General features: G+C 35.5%; 2 protein-coding genes across 2 annotated transcripts; one reads left to right on the top strand and one right to left on the bottom strand.

Moving 5' to 3' along the window:
* Nucleotides 1-4,878: 4,878 nt before the first annotated feature.
* zic5 (zic family member 5 (odd-paired homolog, Drosophila)) lies at nucleotides 4,879-10,286 on the bottom strand. The gene is made up of 2 exons (XM_039744811.1): nucleotides 9,107-10,286; nucleotides 4,879-6,566 (listed from the first exon to the last, which is right to left on the bottom strand). The coding sequence occupies exons 1-2, from the start codon at nucleotides 10,140-10,142 to the stop codon at nucleotides 6,121-6,123; spliced, it is 1,482 nt and encodes a 493-aa protein (XP_039600745.1). The 5' UTR covers nucleotides 10,143-10,286; the 3' UTR covers nucleotides 4,879-6,120.
* Nucleotides 10,287-16,458: 6,172 nt separating this feature from the next.
* On the top strand, nucleotides 16,459-20,364 carry zic2a (zic family member 2 (odd-paired homolog, Drosophila), a). The gene is made up of 3 exons (XM_039744813.1): nucleotides 16,459-17,576; nucleotides 18,812-18,975; nucleotides 19,324-20,364. Exons 1-3 carry the CDS (start codon nucleotides 16,601-16,603, stop codon nucleotides 19,516-19,518), a joined length of 1,335 nt encoding a protein of 444 aa, XP_039600747.1. The 5' UTR covers nucleotides 16,459-16,600; the 3' UTR covers nucleotides 19,519-20,364.
* Nucleotides 20,365-25,670: the final 5,306 nt, after the last annotated feature.

The raw sequence follows: 25,670 nt of genomic DNA, 5'->3' as shown, positions 1-25,670 counted from the left end.
CAATTTCCCAAATTAAAAACTATAACCATGAGATAATAGATGATAGTCTCTGCTAAAGTTTCGTAGTTGCATGCACTTGTGTAAGTAAAATGCATACATCTCTCAGAACGCACAATAAAAGAAGTAAATTGTTTCTGCTTGTCACTGGATAGTAGGGAATGCGTTAGTCTGCGTGGAAAAGCACAGAGAGATGTGTCTTATTAGGTACAATTAAATGAAATTAAAGAAACAATCACACACCACTCTTCATATTCGAATGCTATTGCCAATACTGATAGAAGTGTCACATTAAAGACTTACTTTGAAAAATACTTTCGGGGAAAAAACATGTACAGTTGAAACACTTGAAAAAGCGGCCGCTGCAACTAACTGGTATCCTTCTGTCAGGAATATACACTATTTAAGAGCTGAATTTTTGTTAAGTAATAACAAACAACAACCAACTTAATAATAATAATAATAATAATAATAATAATAATAATAATAATAATAATAATAATAATAATAATAAAACATACGATATGTGGCATATTTTGGGCCCATTCCAAATATAAATTCCATCCAAACAGCTGAATTTGGGATCTTTCTGAAAGGTTCCCATCTCCCCTCTGTCCTCTTAGCTAATCTCCTGCCTTTTAACTTTTTCGGATGTAAGCCAAAGTCAAAGCTTTGAATGATGAGCAATGTGTAAATGTATGGAATCATACAAGACAATTTAGAGTTTGGCCCTGTTTATTTCTTAAATCCCCATGTCCATAAATGAGGGAAAGAATATAACTAAAAAGCAGATAAATCTACCGTTACAAGATTTCCTTTCACTATTAAAGTGAGAAAATAGACAAAGCCTGAACGTAACTCGGTTACAAGCAGCTTTAATTAATACCAGCTTAAGCAGTCCAACAGGCAACACAAGAAAAAAAAGTTAAAGAAAGACTTTCAGGCTGGGCGCCCCTTGACAACCTCTTTTTCCTGGTGTCATTCAATATTTAATGCACTGAGCTTACAAAGCTAGTACTGGTGCTTCTTTCTCACCACAAATGCACTATTTTCCATGGTGTCCGTAGCAAAAGAAAACCCCATAAGCAAGAACATGCCAAAGGTGTGTGCATTTTTTTTTTTTTTGATGGATGCATATCGCCCCCAGTATAGTATGCATTTTTTGAATCCCACTAAAAGCCCGCATATGTAATACTTTTCCCCAGTGGTAAGTGAAAGCCAAACACGTTGATCATTTGCCTTGATAATAATATCGACTCGTAACGAGTATATCTGGGACGGAATGATGACTGCTTGGCTAAGGAAATTGTTGGATGAGTTGGTATTTACTGCGTGTATGAACTTTTTCGAAGACAAAGTGGCTAAGCACTTTACCTCCATTTAAAATGATCTTCTTAATGCAGCGTTTCGCATGTTAAATACGTAAAGTAACATTTTCAAACCCGTTTAGCCCAATTTAGTGTCGCGGAAGCCGCCGTTCAAAAATAAATGTGAAATCAGATCATTTAAATTTTGCACTTCAGTGTTTGACAGCTGAAATCTTTCTATAGCAAAATGCGATGCAAATAATCTATTTTACACCATAATCTAAAAAAAGACGCAAATATCGCACCCGAGTGTTTTGAGCTCACTTAATCAACCCACTTTCTTCCTATCATGGTGCCCGCTGATACTGTTTATCACACCGCGTTACGAATGCATGTCGTTCCCTGATGATAAAAAATTGGCTCTTAAACCTGTCCCGTCTAGGACAAAAAGACAGAGAGAGAGAGAGAGAGAGGCCGGCGATTTCGCATGCGGGTTTTCGCTTTGTCTTTAGGAGAGTGGCGTCTGCAAGTCTGAGTTAGAAAGTTACTGATTTGCAGGCTGCATGTAAAGACAGTCCATGTAAGTAATTTCTACGGGCATCACAGCAAAGGAGAACAAATCGCTGACAAAGGAGAGGCTTTTCAATTCAGCAGCGTCGTTAGGACAACCAAAAAGTATTCCTCAGATAATAAGTTCCACTTCAAAGGATTTCTCATTCAACGGTGACTGCTTCACCCTTTTATTAAGCCCCCCGTTTTTTTCTCTTGGAGGAATCATCTGTTTGGTTATTTTTCATCGTGTTTATTTTTCACCATTCACAGAGTACTTGTATTAAATAAACAAAGAACAATCCCGTGCTCTCTTCCTAAATAACGAGCTCTTCTTTGAGGGGGCTCGGACGGATCTAGTGCTGAGTGTAAAACTTGGCGATTTTAAGTAATGGTTGTAATTTGGGGGAGGGTGCTCAAAATATGAAAGATTCTGATGAAGTAAAAATTGACTGAACTAACATGGCATGAAAGTAAAGGTCAATGCAACTGTATCTTAATAGAGTGTCTCGAATTGAGCTGGACTATTTTGAATGCAGCTTGCTTTTGGTACGCGCATTGCCATGGCAATCCTAACGCTCCATGTTGATGTACCATAAAAGCGGCACTTTGAATTTCAAAGACGCTGCCTTTGAACTTCGCGCTGCCTGATTAGGCACTTGTGTCTTTTTGTGTCTTGGGATGCGCTTCCTTTGCACCCCTTTTCTAACAGTTCGTATTATTTTTTAACGCGGGCAGTAAAAACGGAGGTAAAAGCCAGTCATTGTGGATGCTGCTGGAGTGGCATATATAAGCTGTCCTGTTTATCTATCCCCCTGTCACGCCCTTTTTATTCGTACCTTCTACTACACCACACCCCTAGTTTAACAGGCTGGGTGTTAAGGTGGGGACAAATAGAGCATACCGTGACACGCTGTCTACGTCACTGTCACATACTACCCACTATAAGTTGCCACACCTTCATGTACAAAATCACTATGACTGTGCCCCCGCACACAAACACATTGATCTTCGGCTGTTATTGATTTCCTGTACATATGTAGAAAACGAGGCTATAAAAAGTACCTGTTAAAGTGATTAGCCTGGGCATACTCGAACAATCCCCTTAGAATGTAAATTATACTGAATATATTTGTAGTAAGTGGAAGAGGCAAGCGTGAACTCATTATCTATTACAACAAAAATGTTTGGATTACGCAGCTCAAAGGAGGTGCGATTGTTAACCTTTATATTAGGAGGTCCAACTATTTGGAAAGAGGAATAGAACAATTATATATAGTTATGTCAAAGTAGTATTACTCTTAAATAATTAAATTATCTAGATGTGAGCATACCGCTATACACCGATGTTTATTGTCTCTTCTCTTCAAACTTCTCTGGATGGAGGCCACGTGCGCTTCATCTTGATATTTTTGCATGGTGTCTCGGGTTTGTATTTTTTAAAAGTAAAACATTATTATTATTATTATTATTACTACCCATTCATATATTCATTTAATTAATGTGCTTATACAGTTCGGGGTAATTGAGCACAAATCTTTCAAGGGAGAACTGAATGCAGACACTGGACGGGACGCCAGTCATTTAAGTGCATTTATTATTATTATTATTATTATTATTATTATTATTGTTGTTGTTTATGATAGTGTTAATAGTAACTCATATATTGATCTCAAATGCAATCTCATATCATTGCATTTTTACCGTCATTGACTTTTATCATTGTACTCACATTGTGTCTATGTGTGTGCGCGCGTGAAACACAGAGAGGGGGAGACAAAGGCTGATAGTGTCATTTGAGAGTTTAGACTATTTAGTTTTACACTGCATAAAAAATTATCTTGACAGATATGAAACGACCCCAGACTTCTAAATGTGTTATATCCTAGACATCTTAAAATCAAACTGGTAACAACCCCTAGATAATTGCGGTTGGTGGAGATGATAAAAAAAAAAAAGTTATCCACGAGGGAAGGTGCAGTTCTTGCTTTGATGATGTCCAGTTTAGTGGCAATAAGTGGTTTTCTACGAGATATATTCAAATTGGGACGTCTTGCTTGCCAATTGCCATAGAAATCTTAACACACCATGAAGATTGTCCAAACGCCAAGCCTTCCGCTGTGGAGTAAATTACTTTGAAGTGGAGCAAGACTTGCACTGGTCAATTTTAATTCAATAGGCTGGGCAAAGAAGTAAGATTGTGTGTTTTAATGCAGAAAATAAGAGAGGGAAAACTTGTTTTATATATTCTATACAAGATTCTGCGTATTGTCAGGTATCTTTTATCTTTTATATTTCCCATGAATGATTCATGCCTTGATGGCTTTGTGCTGTCCTGCCTTTCACAAGAGACTTCATTAGAGAGCTATAAGTTTTCCCATTGATTGGCGCCTTCATTTACATGAGTGTTATTCTACTTTGTGTGTTGTTATTTGTCCGACTGCACAGAACAAACGTTTTTCAACTTCACTGCACTCCAACACACTCATTCACGACTCGTTATGAAAACGTTCTGCTCAATAACTTTCAGATTACGACTGTCATGTTTCTAATGATCGTGACAGTTACAGGACTTGTGTTTACATATATTCCCACGTTAGTGGCATTTTTATTGGCGTTATATAATAGAAAACATTCTGTTGTTTGCATCTCTCTTCGTCTGAACCAAGCACAGGACACTTCTTGAAGTTTTCCTTATTGTTTTAAACAACTTTTATATTTGTTGACTTCCCTAAAATATTGAATAAACGTTTTCCTATTTACACATACAATTTATTATAGTTCAGTCATTACTGATTATGTATAAAAAATCTCAAGAGATAAGAAAAGCATTAACACACTACTGACAGAAAACAGACATACTCGTTCAATTCATTCACACATTATCTGTATTTGAGTATGTCTTCAGATGAATATCTACATTTAAAATCATTCAAAAGTGCTCACACAATACTTTAAATTAAAACTTTTTTTTTTACAACCTGGGCTGGTGAAACAAGAAGCAGTTTAAATGACTTTTAAGGGGCAGATTCAATTTTATTCAAGTTTAACACAAAACCAGTTAAACCACAAAGAATCTTCACAGTCCACAGCTGTCTTTTTCTTCCCAAAGCAACAGTACCATGCACTTTTAATATGACTCTTTTAGTTCATTAGATGTACATAGGCATGCGAAAGGAGAGTCTTAATTTAACATTACAAAATTCATTCAAGTAAGAAGAAAAATATTTATATATATATATATATATATGTACATACATATATATTCTTTTCCAAACCACAAAATAACATCACAAAGTTCCACCAAATGAATATTATACCTCTTTGGTGCATCTGTAGGACAATGTTACATCAGCAAATAAATTACGTCTTAACAACAAACAGTAACATTAGGTAACATGAACAATGTACAGCCAATCTTATTATATACAAATACTGTCATGTAAAGGTTTGATCTCTGAAGAAAAATGTGTACACTTCAGTATATTTAAATTTTGAAACATTTGCATAAAGTTAATTTTCTCCTAACATGATACAATAATTATCCATGTGCCATTGATGGAAAATATATTTTAAAAAGTAATTTGTTGGGCTTTTTTACATTTCATTGGAAATTTTGTCATGCGTAACAACAGTAAAAAAACTACTGCTTATTGAGTTTATTTCCTAGCTTGCAGTATCATTTCCTTTTACATAACTTTAAGTTGTTTTATAGCAGACATGGATACATATAAAAAACAAAAGAAAACATAGCATTCTCAAACCCGCTTGTTCCATTTCAGTGTTGTGGAGGTGTGTGAGTGTGTGTGTGTGTGTGTGTATGTGGGGTAGGGGAGGCCTGTGATAAAAATATTTTGAACACTGAGCCATGTACATGTAAACGATGGATCAGAAGGATCAGAAATTCAATATTTAACCATGTGTTCTCGGATAATTTTGTATAACACATTTTCATTAGCTTAGTTAGGAAATTATTAATATTGCACTGCTCAGTTTGATTGTAAGCTGTCTTTGATAGACAACAGTAATAGTAAATATGGGAACTGTACATGAAGCTAAACAAAAAGACAAATATTATTGTCTTTCCATCATTTTTTTCCAGATTATTATCAGTATATGGTCCATTACTGTAAATATGTCATAACCCTCATTCTTCACTGGAAGCATTTACTCAAACAACCAATACGTAAATATTCACACATACACATTCATATACGCACATATTCTCAGAAAGTCACTGACATTTTTTTTGTATAAAAAGTCATTATCAAAGCATAGTTCTTGGATCTGTACTCCTATAAGACACTTCATCTTCAGAATCAGATGTTGGTGCTTCAGTAGAAGGGGTGTGAAGGCCAGCATGAGTGCCACTGCCCTGGCAAACATACCACTCATTGATATTAGTGACTTGTGGTGAAAGAGTGGTAGATCGACTCCTGGGTGAGTCTGTAGTCGGTGAGATTGGACCTCCATGAGGAAGGGACGAAGGCTGGTATGCAGATGTTGCATTGGCAGAAGGGTGTGGAGGAGACTTGCAGTGAACTTTCATGTGCTTCCTTAAGGAGCTAGGATGGGTGTAAGATTTGTCACAGCCCCTCACCTTGCAGTAGTAGGGTTTGTCACTGGTATGGACATGAGAGTGCTTCTTCCTGTCACTGCTGTTGGCAAACTTTCTGTCACAGCCATCAAACTCACATTTAAAAGGCTTCTCTCCTAGAAATGTATACAAAACACTTCAGTTTACTGGATGCATTTATGGTTAATCAACATTTTTGGCTAAGGGGTAAAAAGGAAGAAATACAAATAAAAACAATTTAAGCATGCAGTTAATGGGGTGGGGTGTAGCATAAAAATCCAACAAAACAAGTATTTGAGAAAAATACATGCAGAGCCTCCATTGACATGACATTGCATTTTAAAGTAATATTTCACAGTTCACTCTACCTTGCTTATTTTTTTAATAGTAGCGTTAGTTCAATATACTTTTTGATTGGCCAAAACCAAGTTTAGTTTACAAAACTTTCTAAAGAAGGAGTAAAACGAGAAATAACATTTTGTGTCTTTCCTCTTGTAAAAATTGTCTTGCAGAAATTTGCTTCCATTCTTTTTCTTTGTACATGCAGGCAATGGCCCTCTACTGATTCATGTATAAACAAAGTGTACCTTGCCCTGTTTAAATAACTTTCATCTGGCACAAACAGAATAGAAACAATAAGAGAACCATATATAAAAGATGTTCATTTTCCTTCTATTTTTTCGTCTTGGAATCCTTAATTTTGTAAGTATCTCTTGACGTACAACATATCTTACCTTATGTAGTCACATTGACTGTATGTGTTTAAAGTACATCTCTTTTCATTTTAATTTTAAGACGATCTACAGTTAGAACTTTATACATACAGCATGCATTTCCGTCGTTTATTTATCTGCCTTTAAAAAGGTCGTGTTATATTATGATTTATCGACAATCTCACATGGGTCAGATGAGGGGTTAAATTTTACCTATTACCCATGTCCATCATTTATCTTAACTCGATGACAAAGGATTGTGCCGTCAGGCAAAACGCAGTAAGCAGTCAGTTCAGAAAAAAAAAAATGTAAATGATGGGAACAGATTTATGTCAAGCTTCCCTACCTTTGATGTAAAAAATTCAGGAAACACTCAAACAGTCCCATGGAAACAAAACAAGCAATATTTCACTTCTGCAAATTGTGAATATATGCTTAATTTTATTAAAGAACCTCTCAAATCGAATAAAAAAAACAGTTTCTGTCGATCGCGGGTAACCATTGCTTGACACGGAAAGGTCGTGTTTGAACAGTGTATACTAAGCTGCTGTTACCAAAGTGGCCCAGGCAGTGTGTGTTCTCGGCAAATGGGATTTATTTTTTCTTAACACGAATATATACAACGTGATTCCCTTCATTGGAGTATGGGTTTGCTTAACTAGAGACAGTGATCGTGTTGCTTTAGATGCATTCAAAACTTCGGGGAAAAAATATATATATATATATATATATATATATATATATATTATTTTTATGCATATATATATGCATAAAGATAAAAAATAACCCTGATTTAAGAACGTTGATTCTGTATTTAACTACTTTTATATCAACTGAATTCCTTTGAGAATAACTGTTTCCGGGCATGTAAATCACTTAATTGGCCTACTCTCAACCGTTCAATCTGCCAAAGATAGTAATTTAAATTAATGGTAGTACAAGCCAGAGGTTTATCAGCTCCTAAATGTACGTATGTCAATAAAAACATCACAGACGTTAAAATGTTTTTAGAATACTAGCTAAATATTTCCAAAATATATCTTACGTTGTGTGGACACAACACCTCTTAAATGATATCAATAATCTATTATTGATAAAAGCGTAGCTTAAGAAAGTGAAAGATGTCTGAGTCTCACTATTTATTTATTTATTTATTTATTTATTTATTTATTTATTTAATCAATTCTTTCCTACTTGTCAAGCTCGCTGATTATTTCTCAAATTTTGCCTGCGACCAAATAATATGCAATGCAAAAAAAATCTACTGAATTATAATTGACATGTATGCTTTTTTAATACTTGTTTAAACTTGGGTCGTCTGAATCGTGATTTTGCCCTAAATGAATAGAAAGTGACGCTCTAAAAGCGTTTAACTTTGTGCGTTGAGTGCGCACATTCTGCCCGCAAACAATGCCCTTTTCACTTCTATGAATAACTGTATTTCAGAAAGTGCACTCAGTTTAAGTTGAAACCCATTTTTATTGCCTCACAGCTATCCGTTTACTTCCACGTGGATTATTATTTCCTGAAGGACGTCAGCTTTGACAGACTATCCAAGGTATTTGCTAATACATGCTAAGAGAAAAAACGTTTAGAGGCTTTCTGTGGTGCTATCTGTCTGAACAATTCCAGGGCAACAATGTTTAGCCAACGATTAAATAAAATAGGACATTCTTTTGGAAAATAAAACAAAGGTAGTAAAAATTTTGATGCCTAAATACCTTATGTTTTTACCGATCTTACAAAATAAATCAGGTATTTAATTCGCCATCGATATTCTTTACTGTCCTCTTTAATTGTCCAAAAGGGAATAACTATCTTGTCCCTATCTCAATAAATGCACTAAAACCCGTTACTGTGATCAGTGATATCTACAAATAGAGCTATGATGCAATTAGGCCTCGTCTCGTGTTGTACAAACTGACTCGACTGCAATTGTTGTTATCCGGAGAGGAGATACAGACCTGTGTGTGTCCTTTTGTGAATCTTCAGATTTTCTGAGCGAGCGAACACTTTGCCACATCCTGGGAAAGGACACGGAAAAGGCTTTTCTCCAGTGTGAACTCGTATATGATTGATCAGTTTGTATTTTGCTTTGAAAGCTTTTCCGTCTCTTGGACAGTCCTCCCAAAAGCAAACATGACTGCTCTGTTCTGGTCCCCCGACGTGCTCCACCGTGACATGGTTAACCAGCTCGTGCATGGTGCTGAAAGTTTTCGAGCAAGGCTTCTTTGAAGTTTGCTCTTGGTCAATCCATTTGCAGATTAACTCCTGCTTGATGGGCTGCCTCATGTACCTCAAAAACGCCCCCGCGGCTCCGTGAGCTGCGGCCGCGATGTTCACATTTAAGTTCATGGAGTTGTAGCCGTGCAGTGTGGACGGTCCATAATGTTCTGGCCTGTGACCGAAGTGTTCAGGCCTGCCATAAATGTCCCCTGCAAGACCCAAGCGCATCTGCCCGTTAAGAGGGTGATGGGCACCTGGGGTGCTTTGCTCGTGAAGTCCGGTAAAAAGAGGATGGGCACCACTCTCCGTGTGGCCGTAAGCACCTGTTGTGGAAATAAACACGCCATGGTGGTGAGGGGAGGCGGAACTATGCTGGTCGCCAAGTGCGTGCATAGTGGAGGCTGAGAGTTCTCTCCTGAGGATGTAGTCCCTGCTGGAAGTGTAGCCTGAGTGGGGGTGAGCCACGGGGAAGCCCACTGTGCTCTGAGGAGAACCAAAAGCTGCCGCTGTCTGGGCTTCGGGGTGGCTTTGCATGGATTGAGATGGACTAAATTTTAGAGTATTAGTCTGAGCCATGTGCTCTGGTCCAAACGGAGTGAGCGCCACTCCCGGGTCGCTGCCCATTTCCCCAGGGTGTAGGTGAGCGTGGTGGGGGTGAGGGTGATGCCCCCCGAGCCCCTGGAAGCCTGTCATATTCTGATGAGGGTGGGTTTGAGTCGCTGCCAGATCCGCTAATCTTAGCACCGGATTCCTCTTGCTCAAAGGGGGCTCCATATCTATATAGCCTTGTCCATCCACGCTCACTCGTGTTGATTTTTCCCACTACACGCCTTCCAAAACATTAATAACTATATGTTTATAACGGTCTATAGAACTTCTTTTGTCCTGCCTCTAACTCCGCTTGTTCCTTTTCCCACTCTGTCCTCAAGCGATTGGCAGAACATACAACAGTTGGAGGACACAGTGGGGAATTGAGTTTAGAAATGGCACTGCAGGCATTGGTCGGCGTCTGCTGACTGACAGCTCGAGTTAAGAAACGATTGGCTGTCTTTCAACGGAGGGACACAGCAGGGATCCGCCCCTCACACGCTTTCTCCCCGCGCTCACCAAAAGTTGTACTGACAAAGTTAGCAGCAAGTCTGTTTACGTGGTGCATTTCTACCGTCACTGTGCACATGGCCATGACTATCCAAGTGCAAATAGTTGGAGGAAAAAAAAGGAAACGTTCAACGTACTTTGATATTACACCCACTGAAGTCAATTAATAAATAAACAGCACATTAACCACACCCCAAATCCACCACACAATTTTCACTTTAAGCATCAATTATAAAGGCAACCGAGTTAAGACTAATTTATTTTTATATACTGTTTCTTCACCGGAAAACAGAACTCAGTTTCTTTAATGTACGTGTATGCGCGAGTAAAAGACAGATTTTAGAATATATAAAAGGACGATGTACATATAAGGAAGAAAGATGCTCACTTCATTGTATTAAAGGATGTGCAATTAATGCATGCACGATGATTTATCAGTACAAAACGTTATCGATGCAAAGGCTCATAATATGCATCTATTTAATAATTAATTGAACTACTAACGGCCTAAACAGTTTTAAAAATCGATACGTATGGGCAAGGATTATGTTCAAATGTTAAATTAACGGCAGCTTTTCAATAAAAAAAAGAAGATAGAATACTACAGTCTACGTTTAAAAAACTGATCATATACAAAATCTTACAAAATAATAAACACCTACGTAATGGTAGACCAAAGCGCATCTAAAATGTCATCCTGAAATAAAATTACTGTATAATAATTAAAATCTTATGATTTAAAAAAATTGAGGATAATACGTTCGGATAAATAGACAATTTGTAAATGTAATTAATGTGTACCAATGAAGTAAATTATTTGACCCCCCTGTATTGTAGTTAATATAATGGTGTGTGTTCTCGTATATATATGTATTTAAAAATAAATATATAATTTATAATTTTAATAAAAAAACAATGCTTTGATGTAGAGGTTAAACAAGGAAGGCGCAGTTATTATGCTGTACTTATAAAGCGGCATCCCACAATATTGTTGTCTTGAATATTAATATTTTCGTTTGTTTTGTTTATTGCAATAAAAGCCGAAAAATACGTCAATTCGTCTACCATAGCTATGACCAGTACTTAGTACAAAAGTGGTCTTTTTTTTTTTCTTTTTTTTTTTGTTTAAGAAGAGGCTGTTTCTAAAACGAATACTAATCTTAACGGGTGGTAACAATGTTTCAGAAAAAATACCTATTAAAAAGCACAATTTGCATTATTGGCACATACAGCAAAAAATCACAGAGAAACTAAACACATGCTAGATACATTCTGTTTACTGTATTTAAAAAGTAATACGAATATAACAATGAATAGAAGTATGCTAGTATTGGTCATTCAAAGGAACCTGGAAAGAAAAAGTCTTAAGTACTTTTGTTGGATAAAAGAAGTTATCCCATTTGAAAATATTGGTTGTATTAGTGTCCTCCTCTCATTCTACGTGTATCACTCAATGCATGAATGCAAGAGGAAAGTTGTAAACCTGAACAACACTACGGCCTTGCTTTATGGTTCGAGTACACGCCTCCTTGTACAATCCGTGTTCAGCACAGCGTGATGCGTATCTGTCATCGATTTAATATGTCTTAATACGTAAAGATCTTTATAATCAATTTAAATTTTCTGAAAGTTGAAAAGAAAAGAAAACTTAAACTTCACATTGCACCGTTATATTTCAGAAATTAAAACTTTTTAAAACATAAATGTTGAGATAATCGTGAGAAAGTATAATATTAATGTACGGAGAAAAAAATGAACGTTCAAAAACTCATTACATTCAGAACTCTTTACAAGAAAACTACCACACTACGATCCTCGCGAAAACTAAATTCTAATAACAAGTGACGTTTTGGCTAATAAATGCCGTGATAACCCGTATCTTATAAGTGATTGGGAGACAATGAAAAGTATGCCCAAAGTATTTCACGTATACGAAAGTATTCGCTTTTACCTTTTAAATTTTTAATGAAGGATTGAAGATCTCCTTTATTATCCAACTGCCATTAACGAAAGCTTATCGTACTCTCCCGAGAACTGACCTTCTGTCTCACAATAGCTGTCACATTCTACATTTGCACAACGGTATTATTAAGGCAAACTGCAAAATCGTAATTGATAAAACATATTAAATATGTCAAAGAGAACTATAGTACCGAAATAAATTGAAGTAACAACCGCTACGTTACTCACAATGAAGTTCCACTTACAAAACAAACATCAAAAATATACATTTTACAATCTAACTAAAACACTTCAACTATTGTTTTAGGGAGGAAAAAAGTTTAAATTTAACTAAACCTTTTAGTATTACAGTGACGATTTTTTGTTCTCAAATTTTGTTTATACTTTATTTCCAAAAAAGGGGGCAACATACAATTTAAAAGCGCATTAAGAAACACACAGAGGTATAAATAGGCTACTATACATTATGATTAGATTGAATTTAAATCAGACCAAGTTTGAAAATGAGCACATATAAAACTTTTGTAAAGGGTTAGGAAAACCAGAAGCAGTATCGGGATTTATAAATTACAAATTAACCATTGTTGAGTTTGGTAAATGAACCAGAGTTTGTTTTGCGATCATCGGACATTTGTTAAAATTGACTGAAATTGATTTTTTTTTTAAATCACAAAACTAAACGAAAGTAGTATTGTTGACACGGATATTACGTTCTCCTATTAAGGATCACTTCAGATAAACCTTCACTTCATAAGAAAAAGGAAAAATTGTACATATCACCGCAAAAATGTACAGGATCCCTACACATATTTGGTTAACAATCTTACGATGCAGTTTTACAGTTTCATATCACATTACATTTTTCACCATAAAGCTTTTAGATGATCAGTGTGATTTCTACCACCTATTCGTCAAATCCTACCCTTGAAAAATTTTTGTAGATGCTTTAATAAATGTATCATTTAAACTCAAATCACACATAATTATCAATATCCTTCTTAATAAGTCATTATATGTGTTTAATGATCGGATTATCAAATCAAACGAAAGTGTAACTAATAATATACGAATTTCAGTCCTCTGTTATTTTAAGGGTTTCTTCAAAACCATAAATTTATTTGCAAAAAACGATGTATTTTAGTCATCTGCATCTTTTTTTCTTTAAAATAAAGCATAGTGGTATATGTAAAGCATTTTAGAACAGATGCAAAATAGTAAACACTTAATGTTATCTAGCTACATTTATCATGAAAATCAAAACATACAACCTTTAAACGTACATTTAATAATGATATGCCGCTTTACGTGGACATAATGTCATTGTTCTTTCTAATATAGGTTACTAGTGACTGCGGTAGCGGACAGATTTTATACCCACGTTAGCGAGCAGATTTTGGTCAAAAGTTTGCTTTAACCAAAGACTTTGTGAGGCAACATATGTGGTCCTGCGAGGGTCACAGGTCTTTTGCCCTTGAAGTTTCCTAGGTCAAGGGCATCAAAGTAACATGCAAAGCATTAGCATGTTGATGATCTTGCTGGATTTATGAGTTTGTAAAAGACGATAAATAGTTATTGTTTTCTTTCGAAATGTGCAGAAGAAGTAATTAAGACCCAGTTAACCACATTTATTTCACCAAAACTCAACTAAAATTTCAGCCGGTGATAATAAAAATTAACGATAATTAATGCTGTTTCGAGCATCAGGATACACTGTCTGTTTTTTCATCTTGAATCATTTTTTCAACAAAGGCATATATAAGATAGATAGATAGATAGATAGATAGATAGATAGATAGATAGATAGATAGATAGATAGATAGATAGATAGATAGATTACATGTAAGTGAGAAATGTAACACGCTTTACCATATTTGAAGACAAGAAGAGGGTTTCTCCATCAGAGGCTGGAAGTATACTGTATTCACATCCTTTAACCTGCCTTTTTTAGAAACCCTGCTACTTTGATTGGTAGTCTGTAGCTTTTTTTCTGTCTTTTTTCCAAGAAGCCACAGAAACAGGAATTTCTACTAGTTGTTAAAACAGCGACTAGCAGTTTCTTTCACTCCATTTTCTTTTTCCATCTAGTGACATAGAGGAAAAGGGTTTTGTGGTTTTCAGGGGGAAGAAAGCACTTGTTAGAGTGGTCGGCAGAAGTGACTTTGAACTTGGATCAGCTCCTATGTTTCCAGCAGAGAGGGTAGAGCACAGTCCTGAAAGAACAGAGGGAGTCCAGAGTTGCAAACATTACAGACAGAAAACATTAAAAAGTAGCGGGTATACATGAAGAGCAGAAAATAGCGTAAAGGAAAGAACGATATTCCATGAATACTACCATAGACACAATTATATACTACAACAAATTAAGCCTTTCACACCAGCAATTTACTGCCTTACTGATCTAACACTATGGTGTTAAACTTTCATATTGCTCATTAGCCTAATTTTAATATCGTATGATAGTAATATAGAGCAATATTGGCATTTAACAGGTTTAATTAAATGTATAATTCTTCTAATGCGTACCAGGTAAGTATTAACTTGTGTACAGCTTCCTAATTATACGTTATATTAAAATTATGTGCATATAGTACGTTTGATTGTATGCACAGACAGATATTTACAATATTAAGTAATATTAAACAATCAAAATGAAAACATTTATTTTTATGTTCTTTTTAATGTTGTTAAATAACATGTAATCTTTAAAAGCAGTTTATAAGCATACAAATACGAGTTTGTGTGTAACGGCTCGGTGTGCGATATTAATTTAATTAACGGAAATCACTGTTTACAAATGAATACACGCGTGGACTGCTCAAACGCTTGGTTAAAAAAAGATAAATGCGTGAAAATCCCATTATTAAAATCTGTTTCTATTTCCATAGAACAGAACAACATAGTGTGTTAATAGTTTTTTGATAGCCGTTTTAGAAAGACGTACGTTAATTTATAAAGATGGTAAGGGTCGAATAAACAACACCATAAACTACGACGATTTTTTCCCCCAAAAAGCAATATCCTATATGCTAGAATTTTGTATTCAATCCTTTAGATGCGTTCGCTTCACAAATTATTCAGAGTCGTACAGATAGATAGATAGATAGATAGATAGATAGATAGATAGATAGATAGATAGATAGATAGATATTAAACACACACTCATACGCTTGTTTAAATTTATTTTAATAAAAAAAATTGTTTCTCTTTAATAAACCCAAATTCTATTTTAAAATCAGACCGCTTAAAATGTATACTTAAACATATCACGCTTTTAATTAACAGCACTTACTAAGGAAATAAAAGCACGGAAGAAAAAATACCAGCGATTTACAGCATTGTATGTTATCGTACACATTTACAATTACTATTAAACCGTGTGTACAATATATGACCAATACAGACACCAAAAATATATTTTAGATTTTAGTTTTAACCATTGATTTGGAAAAGTGTCCTTGAAAGGCTTTAAAATCCGATTCGAAACGATCTAGATCGGTTGTATTTTCCCCAAATAAATCCCCTACCCAAAAAAGTAGGCGGTAATAATAAGTGGAAAATGGCGTATGAAGCCCAGTTGGCGAGTGAATACCTGGGATTGGAGGGGTACCTGGGATTGATGAGACTAACTAGCCAATAGGAGCTGGACATAAGAATGACCGGGTTCCAGTTAAAGGGGGCGTTAGAGGAGGTACTGTCAGTTCACTGAGAAAGAGAGTCTCCGAAATAAACAGAGACAAGGAGGAGAAATAAACACTAGTATCCGAAAACAAGTCCAGATGCGGCGAGGAACCTCTCTCTAAAACTGGAACGTTTTACAAGAAAATTCTTGATTTCTACAGAACAATTTTAAAGGAAAGAACAGACAATGATTTCACGGGCTTTCGGAGTTGCAACTTCACTGTGCGAATGAATTATTCAGCTTCCAAAAAGAGCAGAGGCAATTAATATGATATAAACCAAGATCAGACTGACTCTCATGAGCTAAATGCGTTTACTTTGTGAATTTCGAAGACAGTATACATAGGTAATTATTTACAGTATTCTTTTTGCTTCTTTTTGGGTTCTAGAATTTTGAAGTTGTTCAGTCTACAAATTGAAAGACTTCTGGTAGTGGTTGATCGTGAGATAGACTGGGAAGAAAAGACGCCAGGGAGCATCATAACAGATAAAGCATGTTGTTGGACGCTGGTCACCAGTTTCCCGGCTTAGGAGTTGGCACTTTTGCCAGGCATCACTCAGCAAGCGAAATGCAGGACAGAGACCTGAGTTTAGCGCAAAACAGCTTCGTCGACTCAGCGCACATGGGGGCATTTAAGTTGAACCACGATCTTTCTCCAGGACAGAGCTCGGCTTTTACGTCTCAAGCTCCAAGTTATCCAGCGGCTGCTTTGGGTGCGCATGCAGCACATGTTACCTCTTATACGAGTTCGCCTTTCAACTCTACCAGGGACTTTCTTTTTCGCAGTCGCGGCTTTGGAGACTCCTCTCCGGCCAGCAGCCAGCACACAATATTCGGCCCCACAGCAGGGTCTCTGCATCATTCCCATACAGACACTCAAGGCCATATATTATTTCCCGGGATCCACGATCAGCACGGGTCCCATGGTTCTCCTAACGTCTTGAACGGACAAATGCGAATTGGACTACCGGGTGAAGTTTTCGGGCGATCGGATCAATATCATCAGGTCTCGAGTCCAAGGACCGATCCGTATTCAGCAGCCCAACTGCACAACCAATATGGGTCCATGAATATGAATATGGGTATGAATATGGCAGCCCATCACCACCACCCTGGTGCATTTTTCAGGTATATGAGGCAACAGTGCATCAAGCAAGAGCTCATCTGCAAGTGGATCGACCCCGAACAGCTCAGCAACCCGAAGAAGAGTTGCAATAAAACTTTCAGTACCATGCATGAGCTTGTCACCCACGTCTCTGTCGAGCATGTCGGGGGACCAGAGCAGACAAACCACGTATGTTTTTGGGAAGAGTGCGCCAGAGAAAGCAAACCGTTTAAAGCCAAATACAAACTGGTAAATCACATTCGGGTTCATACTGGAGAAAAGCCCTTCCCATGTCCTTTTCCTGGATGCGGAAAGGTTTTCGCCCGATCGGAAAACTTAAAGATTCACAAGCGAACCCACACAGGTAAGATTTAGCATTTGTGTTAACATTAGTGGTGGGAATATTGTTACTATTACCAGTAAGATCTACTTAATCGTTTCACTTCATCCGTCTGTATTATTTTTCATTCCTAGCGCGGTTTATATTAAAAGTGTCGCGGCTTGTGGGGTATAATAATTTGCCTTTTTCTTACTCATTTTATTCGAAGGCGTTTAAAAATAAAAGAAATTCAATATGAAAATGGACGCTGATGGGTTATTTTTATTACTAGTGTAAACTCTATGATCTGGGAAATTATATTTAATTGCAAATTATTCATTTAATATAACGTTTACGTTAGTTAGGCATACATCAATCATTTTAGCAACAGTTAAAAATCATTCAGGAGTATTTGGTCGGCTTGTACTTTATAAAGGCAGGTCAAATGAATACGAGGAATTATTTTAATGGGAGACTAAGAAAGAAAAATTGCCAATTATCATTAACCCAAATAGGAATTTAACGTCCACGGTTTTGTTTATGCATATGCTTCATTTTAAAATTTATTAGAATAAAAAAGCTATTTTAGAGCTATTTTCTTTTTTGCGCTAAAAAATAAACCAAAGAGCTTTTCGGCTTCTTCGCACGTTAGGGTCCTCGGAGGTGCCAGACGGACTATTAACAACATTTTAAAATGGATAGGTCTATTTGCTAAGTTCAATTATTGTGTTCGGTATGGCTGTTTTAAAACAACGTAGGTGCTAATGTTGTTACATTGTCCTGTATAAATGACGAATCGCGCATTTTCAGGAATTGGGGAAGTCGATTTATCGCGCTAACGAAACAAAGCCCGTAATGATAAAGAGCTTGCATTTTTTATTTATCAATTAGACACATTTCATTTATCGGTTTACTGATAATTAGCAGTGTTTAAAATTTTATCTAACTGCGCTTTTCACAATTGCATTTTTCCTGTGCGACGTCGATAACAACAAAATCTGTCTGCTTTAGTTACTTTGAGCATTCGAGTTTTGCGAGTTTATTTAATGGCCCTCTGTGCTGATGAAGTTGGCGGGAAATTTCATGAATATCATTTCAGATCTGATTATTATTTAAAATTTATTATCCACACTGGTCTGTTTATCGTGTGAGTTTTCACTCATTTGAAAACTGTATTAATTTTCAACATGTGGCCATTGCCTTTTGATAAAGTGTCAACAATTGGGGATTTGGGGTGTTTCTTAATTGTTTTGCCTTATTTCCTTTTTTTTTTCAACTAGGTGAAAAGCCATTCCAGTGCGAATTTGAAGGCTGCGATAGACGATTCGCAAACAGCAGCGACAGGAAGAAACACATGCATGTCCATACTTCAGACAAACCATATCTGTGTAAGATGTGCGATAAGTCTTACACCCATCCAAGCTCCTTAAGAAAACACATGAAGGTAAGTCGCTGCTAGTCTTCTTATGAGAATAAGATACTTGTGTCTGTGCAAATACGTGTTGTTAAATGAATCAAGTTTCCTCACATCGAAATGTTTGAACATTTAAGAATTTTAACAATGACATTACCATAGGTTCATGTACAAAGGCACATTAATTTGTGTTTAGGAAGTAAGCCATTAAAAATGAAAAGCAAGCTATGCGCAGAGAGTTGAAAATTACAGATATGCCACGTAGAATATGTGCAAGAAAGCCTTACACATTATTTGTATCATGTTTGCGTACACATACACTCTTGGCTATTTTGCAGTTATACATGAGTGCTAACAATTTTGGTCTCGTCTCCTCAGGTCCACGAATCTTCTCCTCAAGGCTCAGAGTCCTCGCCTGCAGGCAGCTCTGGTTACGAATCCTCGACACCCCCAGGCCTAGTCTCCCCATCTACAGAAACTCAAACCAACACAAATCTTTCACCAGCTTCAGCAGTGCACAGTAACAATGGTCACACCGGCCTATCTTCAAATTTCAGTGAATGGTACGTCTAAATGGGGCAGACTCTTAAAATGAGATTTCCGTTTTCCAAGACTTTTATTAGAAAATAAACTGAACAGTTCATGAAGAGATGGAAAATAACGATATCTGGACGCTCGAGAAACAATGCGACTGAAATGGTGAAAAATTGTATGCGAATAGCTAAAAGATAAATCCGAGGAAAACATCTACTGGGAATCAAGGCAAATTTGTAAATGAAGAACTTTTACTTTCCAGTATGGTTGTAATGGACTGTTGATTTTGGTGTATCGATGTTCCTTCAATGGTAGCTATTCTTTAACTGGACTCTTAAAGTAGTGCACATACCCTAAAAGAAAATATTATTTCTTTTGTATTATGATGTTAAATATTGTGGTTCAGTTTAAAGGCAAATTGATTGTAAGCAGCGCAGATATTAACTGGAAACAGTGCCAAAGTTAACGCATTTAACTCAGACACACAGTACTTGCTTGTGAATGTATATTTTTTGTTAGCTGGATTTAACTTGTGGTTGTGTGTGCTTTGCCAGTCCGAATTGTGAACACTTGTCGGAGGACTGTGGGAGAAGTAAACGTTGTATCGTTTAAATTTCTGTATCTCAGCCCTTTTTTGTAAATAACCGTTGCCATATTTATCCACTTATAATTAAATTATGGTATTTACTTGCTACAGATGAAACAATATTTATAAAAACGTTTCTTAACTATAAATATGTACAATTGTGATTTAAACTCGAACTGTTATGCTTTTTTTAATTTTTCAAAGTTTAAATCGTGTTTTCATCATTTCATGTGTTGAGTTTTCAGAGTTTTACTGCTTACAGAAATATAATAAAATGTGTTGCAAGTGTTTTTGTTATAGTTGCTTGTTCGTTGTAAACTTTTTTGAATACGTGTTGTTTCCAATTATGTTATCACTATTCAAATTTCATAACATTATTCTCCTTCACATTAAATTGTGGAATTGTACACATTAGATTTTATTTCAAAAACTTTCACAACTACTGGAAATATTTTCCTAACGTATAGTTCGTTTCTAAAAAAAAATCTTTATATAATGAATCACATTCAGAAATCGCTAACATTTAAGCGAATCATATTACGTGAGAAAAATCAGTTTAAAGATATCGCTATCGTTTTGTTACGTTACAGTTTTTGGGGGTTTGAAGGCTGAAAGACAGTGAATAAGCAAGAGGAGAATGATCTGTTTCGATTTCAGACAATAAAATGACAAATAATGACATTGAACATATATTTATCACGTATTTGTGCGTCAAGTCACAAATGTAAATATCGTGTTTACAAGCAATACTGTATATGCATAATCGTACATACCTTATAGAGCTTATCTATAAATAGATATATAAAACGGCTTCAGATATTTTCTCTCAAGAAAGTCTTGACATTACGCCATGTAAATATCATCACGGTATCTACCGAAAAAATATCTGGCGGACAGAGAAAGACACTTAGCGCCCTATCGTGGTTAAAAAGGACAGGGTGTATTTCTTCAACCAAACCAGGGTGCATTCTCAGCTCAGTTCAGAAATAAAACACGTGCTTCGTAATATCAGTAAAAAAAGATTTAAATGAACGAAATTACCTTACATAATTGAATATTTTAATTGGGGAAAAATAGCTAGCTTTTAAATGGATCACTTCCTAAATGCAAACCCTAACGACTTACATACGTGATATCTGACAAACTACCCCACACTATATGCGTGTGTGTGTGCTTTATTTCTGTCAACATTTTTGAAACAAATATTGGTGTTCACATGCTTTTGTATTTTCCTGAGTGGGATTTAGGAAGTTGTGAAAACAATACCACACCCTCTGCCAGAATAGGTGTGTTAAAGTGCAATCCCTGGATTCTTTGTTCACTTTACAGCCGAAGATTCGAAGGGGAAATGTCCTACGTTTACAGCACATTAAGATATGGTGATCTAAATGCCAGGTTGGCGGAAGGACATTCAATTTAGGATACTAGTACTAAACCATAAAGATAACAGTGATGGGTGACCTAAGCATATCAATCGGTCTTGAACTTGACCATGCTAGGGACACGGATTGCGAATTTGCCTTTCTCATCACTGAGTTCATTTACTGCATGCTACTTTTTTAAAGCAACTGACGCAGTTTAAATAAATACACAAAACTGAACATATAACTTTTTAGCTGATACAGTGCCTCGCAACTCCTCTACAACATTTAACCATCAGGCTTGGCCTACTGAAGATGGAAGTGAAAAAAAAATTAAGCAACTCGATAAACGGTTATAATTTTTTAATTGGATTTAGGCTTTGTATTTCAGATTATACACGTTTGACAATTATTAACTACCAGGTTAAAGTCAAAGTAAGTTTGTGTTTGCTAGGAAACGCATAAATGCTAAACTCTTTATTGGTCAGGCCTCGCTAACCTTTAAAATGTTCATAGAGATTCCGCTATCCGCGATGCAATCTTACTTTATAAGAGAACTTCCAGAAGTAAACCAAAAGGAAAAGCAGGGATAGAATCGATGATAACATTGAAGAACCCAACTTACCGCCCTCAATGGATTGTATCGTCGCTGTTAAATGTCAATTCCTGGATACGTTGCCGTTTACGTAAGAACTGCAGGAAATACATTTCGCTATAGTCAGTACATCACTTCAGTAAACGACGATTCTAAAATGAAGTACAATTGCAATATTTTTAGATTTTTTTTCCCTGAAGCTTCTTATGCTGAAAGGCTATATATATATCGTTCCAGTTCCGGTTAAAATGTATTTACAAAAAAATAAAATAGATAAGTAAATCTCGTGGTAGTTGGCGCACGTTTGCTTTTTCTAACGCTATCACCTGGCTGTGCCCTTATCCTCCATTAAACAATGATCTGTACATTTACATTTCTTGCGAATCTCATTTTACACGGAGTTGAATTTAAAGAAATATAATTTTCACCTATTATTACTGAATGTTATTTCTACAGTTGGACGAAATAGTCAATCACTAATTGAAAAATGACTATACCTGCATTCTAACATTCAGTTAGTGAATGATATAATAAAGTTATACGCATGCACTTGATATTGCTAAGGAACTCATTTTAGATGAAATAATGTAATATTTCTCCTTTCCGTCTTCGTTCATTTTAACTGTGGCCTTTCACCGCCGAGTTGTCTGTCAGTGTAAGAAACTTTTTAAGCTTGTGTCCGTCTGATAGTGCAGGAGATTGTTTGACCTGCATGTTAGGATGGAAATTATGTGACCTGTGAAAAGAGAGTGAAAGGTCAGCACCATGCAGTGCCTAGATGCCTGTTCATTCCTGGCACATGCTGTTATGATATTGATCCATCAAGCAAGATAAACATAAAAAGCAGAGCCGTTTGTCATGAATACCAATTAGAATTGGTTCTGGATAGTAATTATGATGACCTCTTTGGGTTAACATTTATTTAAATCTTGAGCATTTTCGTTTATTCATACAACTTGGTATATACACTTTTGAGAGTGACTTTTCTAAGTACCTTAACTGGTTTCCTTACAATTACCGAAAGCGTATCAGTAGCAATACAATACCAGTAGAGTCTCGTACAGTTTTGTAAATAATGTGTCCAGTCTGAAACCTTGACTTTTTTGTAAGTTCTTCCGCTTGGTTTCATACATTTGCATAATTATTAACCGTGCAAAAAACGTTTTTCGTCTTCTTTTGCTGCATTATGTTATGAGTAGTTACTTTTTTTTTTGGAAAACAAAAAATCATCACTGATATAAAACGAAACATTTTCACATCGACTATAAATAGTCAGGAGAAAACGGCACTTGATACATGTTGGTGTAAAACTAATTTCATAGTCATATAAATTTAGACATACATCTCTTTTTTACTGGGACCCGATTTAATTTCATTTTAGCTCGTGATAAACGTATCATGCAGCAAACAGACTGGTCACAGTTAATAACTTTTGTGGATTTACTTCTCGAGACTGATTTATTGTCTGGGTACGTTTAAGGATGCATAGTTTATGGCTTGAATTATGAGGGTAGGTACCATAACACTTGACACCATAACCTTTTCTTTTTTACCTGCAGCTGAGGGTCTCACTTCTAATCTCCACAGTATTGTTCTGCATTATTTTATGGAATGTTTTCTAGCTTCGAGCGTTCTACTCTTACTACAGTAACAATAAAAATGTCAACAAAAAACAAACAAAAAGCTAAGTGAATTAATTACGTAACTACTTAAAAAAACTTGAAACTCATGCTGATTACACTTTAAAAACGGGTGAAATAGTGTTTCTTACGATCGTATGGTAAAACAACGTGTCATAAAGAACAAAATTATAAATATACGTGCAACAATGTCACAAACGAATAATTAATTTTGATTCCTATGATAATGTCTATGGCAATAAATACAAGCCATTTTTAAATTTAGTTGTTCGCGATTAAGCTATTAAAAAAACTAACTGAAAAACAGTTACATGTAAGATTGACTGAATCAGTATGCGTTTATTTTATGATTTAACTAGACGAGTACAAGCTCACATATGTTATAAAACACTTAAAAATTCAAAGAAACACCGTTATCCTGTTTTGCACCCCGCACAAACATAAAGAAGGAGACTCGTCGTCTTTGGATGGTCTTGTGATTATTTGAAAGTTTTCATTTTGTATTGAAATAGTTCGTAGTTGGACTTCATTAATTGTTTATTTCGTTGTTTCAGTTTAAGCACGTATGCAGGTTGCTTAAGTATTACGAAATATTCTAATCGTAGTAATTAGGCAATATTTTGGAAGTCTTCTGACTATTACCAAATATATATTACCCCGCAGAATCTTTGTTTAAATAAAATATTGATTAACAAAAAATGCTACAATAATTTTGCTTTATGATAACTAGAAATAAAAAAAAAAATACAGTATCAATACCGCTTAATCCAAATAGGTTGAAAAGACCCGTGCCCATCGAAAATGCTAGAAATTTTATAAACACATTTAATTAGTTAATTAATGAACCGCTCTATTTTGACCCTCATTTAAATAAATTATAAAATGAAAGCTGAGCCATGACGTATTTGTTAACTTTACATTATATAAAAAATAATAAAAATACTGAAATCTGTTTTCTTTTCTTACTCATTATTATTAACTAGCAGCATTCCAAACACAAATCTTGGCATCACCTTTGACTAAAAAGGGAATTTTGTATTAAAAATATTTGGATATCAGATTATTTTATTAAACACCGAATATGCTTGATAATGATGAATGTTCGAGAATACTGTGATTTGATTATTACTAAAAAAAACAATTTCTACGGAAGATAAAGATATTAGTTTAACTTTGACTAGTCATGTCATGCACTGATGAGTAGATGTATTTTATGGCTACTTTTTAGTTAATAAAGTTTGCAAAGGATTGCTGAATTCAATTTAACTTATTATAGACGTCTACAAAACCTGTATCAAAACACAGTTTTGCGTTAAATAAATACATACTATTCCGTTGAAGTCTCAAAACACATGAGGAACGTTAACGCTGAACCTAACACGAGAAGCTTTGTTTTCCGTGTTACGAAATACAACTTATTCGTGTATGTTACAGCAGAAGTTAGTCCAGGCTTTGGAATTAAGTAAAAGCAAAAATAAATAAATAAATCTATTAAAATAAATACAAAAATCAGAAGACTTTAACGAAACGTTCAAGCATGTTTATTTGAAAATATCATTGGGCAATAAGGTTACAAAGACAGCAGGATGTTTATTTGAAATGCAATTGTTTTTACTCATGACATTGAATAATGACACTTTAGGATCCCCTCTTATCGAAGGTAGAAATCTCCTTTGAAGAATTAAACGATAATATGGAGGGAAGTTATAACCAGTTAATCACAATAGAAGAAGAATGTTAAGGTAATACACTGGAATCTGCAAGCTCTCTATGATTTATCACTTAGACAAATATGTATTTTATCATCAATACCACATATGATCAGATATGTATACATTACAAATATTGCATTCCTCATGGAAACTTTTCAAGGGTACAGAAAATGTAACTTTATTTTATTTATTCATATCTAAAGGGAATAATATCTTACGAAAATAATGCACAATTAATTGCATATCTTTTGCACAATGCTTTAAAGAAGATACGTTGTCCAAATTTCATTATTAGAG

Source organism: Polypterus senegalus, chromosome 2, assembly GCF_016835505.1.
Source record: "Polypterus senegalus isolate Bchr_013 chromosome 2, ASM1683550v1, whole genome shotgun sequence".
In the NCBI taxonomy this organism is placed as follows: domain Eukaryota; kingdom Metazoa; phylum Chordata; class Cladistia; order Polypteriformes; family Polypteridae; genus Polypterus; species Polypterus senegalus.
This window is presented reverse-complemented; position numbering and strand designations above follow the sequence as displayed.